Below are 4,510 nucleotides of genomic sequence, written 5' to 3'. Positions count from 1 at the left end.
GGGTACTAAAGTCTTAAATAAAGTCTTAAATAAAATTCAAATGTATATAAAAATTTTACATTTTCTCGAACCTTGCGATAGTTACGACAATGTTACTTTGCTGGAACCAAGTAATATTTCTTTTGAAGTTACGACACACGTTTGCATGCAGATAATATTCTTTATTTTGATTTAATTTACATTATAATGTATAAACAGCGAATATAAATGTGAATTAAACGAAAAATAAAATTGCCTTATGCAAATAGTACAATTCTCAAGAAAACGCATTCGCGTCTAAATGATGTGGCGGTGAATGCGTCGAAACCAAGATACTTTCTGCGCTTTACAAATTTAACAGTAAAAAAATTCCGATTTTAATTTGCACGTTGTGATCTAGTTCCCCGATCAATAGTTAATGCATGGATGCGCGTAAATATGGAAGAGATTAAAAACATTTGTTTAATTTCCTATTTACTTGGCATACGCGATTAATCTCAACGGCTGATGTAAATAACGCGTTAAAGCAATGCATATTGGTGAAAATAACACCACATTTTTTTGTGCTTGCTCGACCGATAGTTTGAAGAGAGAAAGAGAAAAAAAAAGAGGAAGAAATATCGATGTACACTGTACGGTTTATTGCGCCCCATTACATTCTCGATCCATCGTCATTATATGTATACGCGCGTGTTTCACAGTGCGCTTGGCATTTCTACCATTCGGCGCGAAATATCATATCGTAACGTTAAAGTTAACACTACGATGTCTTCGGTAAAAGTATTCTATTCGTATTCGGGAACAACGCTGTGGCTTTTACCATCGCGCGGGGTGGGGAATCATTCATCATTTATCCCTTCACGTTGCTCCACGTCTCCCGCTATATTCGTTTAGGATTTTAGGCGCTACATTTATTTTGGATTTATTTCATGGCTTTTATCCGACCTCGCCTGTATTCTCCCGTTTTATCGGCAAGCTCGCCCGTCAGCCGATATTTAAACAAACGCCACGTTCGAAACGCTTGAAATTCCATTAACACGAATAACATAATATGTATCTCATTAGTAAATAATAACTCAATCGCGGAATGTGTGTATCTACCCGGTGAATGTCTATGACGAAGTATTTAACTGTCTAATTTCCGAGCCACTCAAAGCAGTAATTTTAGAATAAAATGTATGCAGAAAATAATTTTTCATATATGGAAAATTGTAGGACGAGTACGATATGTTTCCTGAAACATTGACAGATATCGCGTTATGTATATATTTTAGAAATTGATTAATTTAAAAAATGTAAAATAAATTGACGTGTATGTAAATATTATTTCCATTTCAGTATTTCACAAATTGCATTTAATCCTGTATGAGTATACGTTTAAAAATATCTTGTTTGTGATATAGGAATAATAAATACTAATTAAATATATTAAGAGAATTAATATATTAATGCATAATAATGTATTCGATTATTTAACGAAAAATATTTAACGTTTTGCTTAGCATTTATTATTAGATAATTTAGCATTTTATCTAAACGTTTCGTGTTCTACGGAGTATAAACTCTAGTAAATGCAAACTGAATATTTTCCCTCGTAATGTGCTGTTTTGTAATGTCGCTCCAAGATGCACGCGTGCAACGTAATGTGCAGTCTGTCGCATGAGCTGCGGCTGTCAAGAGCAATGGTAATTACATCGTCCCTTGTAAACTCACGTTGAGTTGATTCTATATAATAGCGCCGCGAATTCGTTCGCGATTCGTACAACCATGTAATACGCATGCCCGCAAGAGCAGTTCCGTTCTTTGACGTTCTCTTTCATGTGTTTGCGTTCAAGAGAACACGATTTACGTTTCTCATTGATCAATTCGTTTGGAAAAGGATTCTGCGCCGTTAAACATTCCGTTTCTATCGCGGACAAACTTGCTAGCGTTTCACAGAAGATATTTTGATCTTTCTTCCGCATGAAAATGTATTAATTCATATCGTTCATTTTATAACGGTACAATTTAAAAAAAAACAAAAATAATAATCTGAATTTCTGCTACATGAAAAGCCCCAATATAATTGAGGCCAGATTTTGATGCCTAGTAATAATATTTTCATTTGTAAATTTCTATATATATCTTTCAATTACATAAAATATATGCCATTTACTGCCGAATTTGAAATGCAATCATAAAATGAAGCTGAAATAATAACATTACAATTAAATTGATCGTCAATTTGCTAATGATCAAACATAATTGAATGATTCAAAATGAAATGATTCTAAAAACAAAGTTTATCAGAAAATGAATTTGAATGTTTTGAATTGTTGAAATTTTGTAAATTAATTAAATGTAATTATTTATTATTCAGTGTGATTACTGATTATACAGAGAAATAAAAGAATATGTTTCGTTAAAGTATCTACGTTCTTTATTTTATATACGTTTTTATTCTTTTTTGTAAGCATAACTAAAACATATCTAAAATGACAACAAATTTTGAACTCTTCTCATTATTGTAGCAATGAGCGATATTATATAAACTCGAAGAATTTCGTGTCTTTTGCATAACTCTTTTTTAAATTTGCAAATTAGAACTATTAAATTATTAAATTCGTATGATCGCGCGTTGTCGAAGTTTCTTTTATGGAGATAAAGTATAGAGGAAGCGCTTTATTTTCTGAAGCATATATACGTAGCCAGCATTTCCGACGTTGGCGGTTTTCGTGCGACAGCCAAGACAAAGTTTTCTGTAAAGTCGTTTGCGAATCTTCCTTCCCCACGTCTTTGTTTTACAAACCTCTCCCTCGACTACCGGGGGCCTCCTCCCCACTCACTCGCCCTATTTTCATGCCACAAACTTCTCTTTGAAACGCCCCTTGCCCTGGCCGCTCGTTAACTTTGGATGTCCTCATTTACGCCTAATCGACTCGAGTCTCCCCGCCGGGTGTTAAATTATCGAACTTAACGCACGAAGGGGCATGGAAGCGTCGTGGTGTTAACGCGCATAAAACATGTTCTTGAGGCAAGCACCGTCGAGAATTATTATCGCTCTTACCAAAATCGAGTCTCGCGAGGATCGAGATTGCCGAGGATACCGACGAAACGATGATAAATACTCGTCCTCGATGTCCTTTCATATAATGTACTTTGCAAAATATATGTATTATCTCAGTATTGCGAATGAATTATTTTAATGTCCTCGCGCGTATTTGTATTAGATCTCTAAAGTTGCGCGCATCTCTAAATTACAGATTAAAACTAGAGATAATCTACTTCTCCAAGATCTTGCGCTTCCATTGCGAGTAATAGCTTCGAATTAATTTCCAACTGAATGTCGACATACACTCGACTGTATGTACTGATATTTATTGCCAGTTATCTTTGCACGAGTTTGTACGGCTCTCATCCTCCGTTAAAATGTCATTTGCTTGATCGATCCGTCCGACTCATCACATACGATCCGTCTTTGCGGGCAACTGTTAAACTACGAACTCATCGCGGAGAAATGAAATAGGTTTATCGACCAGAGCGTACACGTTGTACAAGTTAATCACACCGTCGGTCGCGTCGGAACGTCCGGAGAATTTTCGCGGAGGAGATACAGCTCGCCTCGCGAGACTCGTCTCGCGATTACGCTTAAGAGATCGTACTGCATCCTTCTAAGCGTTGTTGCCTTTTGCTGGAAAGACGTGTGGCATGAGCACAACTCGCAGAAGCTGGTAGCCGGAGACAACACGGTCGCTCGGGTATCGCCCCTAAAACCCGCGACTACCTACCACTTTCGAGTGCTTGCGGAAAATCATCTTGGAACATCAGCGCCAAGCGACATCCTTCATGTCAGTATCAAACATTGTCGAAAGACAAAGAATAGAAAAAAAAAAGAAACACACACAAAGCATGATCGAAAGAAAAAAAAAACTTTCACATTATCACGAAGTCATTAACATTGCGTTAACATCAGACGGATTGTTTTTTTTTTACGTACGCCGTTGGGGGCGTCTCGAAATTTTCGAAACAGGTGCAAACGGACGGTGAAGTGCCCGGTGGACCGCCCAGGCACGTCTCCGTGGAGCCCCTGGGCCCGCAGCAGCTCAAGATCACGTGGCAACCGCCGGATCGATCCCTGTGGAACGGCGAACTACTCGGATACACCATCGGCTACACCAATCTCGGGTATCGTTATCTGCTTATCGCTCTTGAACTATGGTAGTTTGCGGCGTTTAGCGTCCATCACTTCGAGCCCAAAGCTCTGAACAATGATCGCGATGATCTCTCCATTCGGAAGCGAAGGGATAACAGCAAATTCATAATCAAGTTTAAATCGTGCGACACGTATATCTTCGGTAATATTGATTTTGCGAGAAAATATTTGACGAAAACTGAAGCGACGTGAGGAAGACATTTCAGAAAGAAGATTGGCTGTGATAATCTTTATACGTATTATTTTCACGAGATAGGTGAGATAGGTAATTTTAGACGTATTTATTTTCTAATAAAATTATAAATTATGAATTGTTGAGGATATTTGAACATATATATA

The 4,510-nt window shown here is 37.3% G+C and overlaps 1 protein-coding gene across 1 annotated transcript in view; it reads left to right on the top strand.

Moving 5' to 3' along the window:
* LOC108689885 (Down syndrome cell adhesion molecule-like protein Dscam2) overlaps positions 1-4,510 on the top strand; it is a 93,370-nt gene that overhangs the window by 79,523 nt on the left and 9,337 nt on the right. The window contains exons 17-18 of the mRNA XM_018196840.1: positions 3,658-3,806; positions 3,989-4,143. Of these exons, the coding sequence (XP_018052329.1) occupies positions 3,658-3,806; positions 3,989-4,143 (304 nt within the window). The remainder of the gene's footprint in view (positions 1-3,657; positions 3,807-3,988; positions 4,144-4,510) is intronic.

This window comes from Atta colombica, unplaced genomic scaffold, assembly GCF_001594045.1.
Source record: "Atta colombica isolate Treedump-2 unplaced genomic scaffold, Acol1.0 scaffold281, whole genome shotgun sequence".
NCBI lineage: Eukaryota > Metazoa > Arthropoda > Insecta > Hymenoptera > Formicidae > Atta > Atta colombica.
This window is presented reverse-complemented; position numbering and strand designations above follow the sequence as displayed.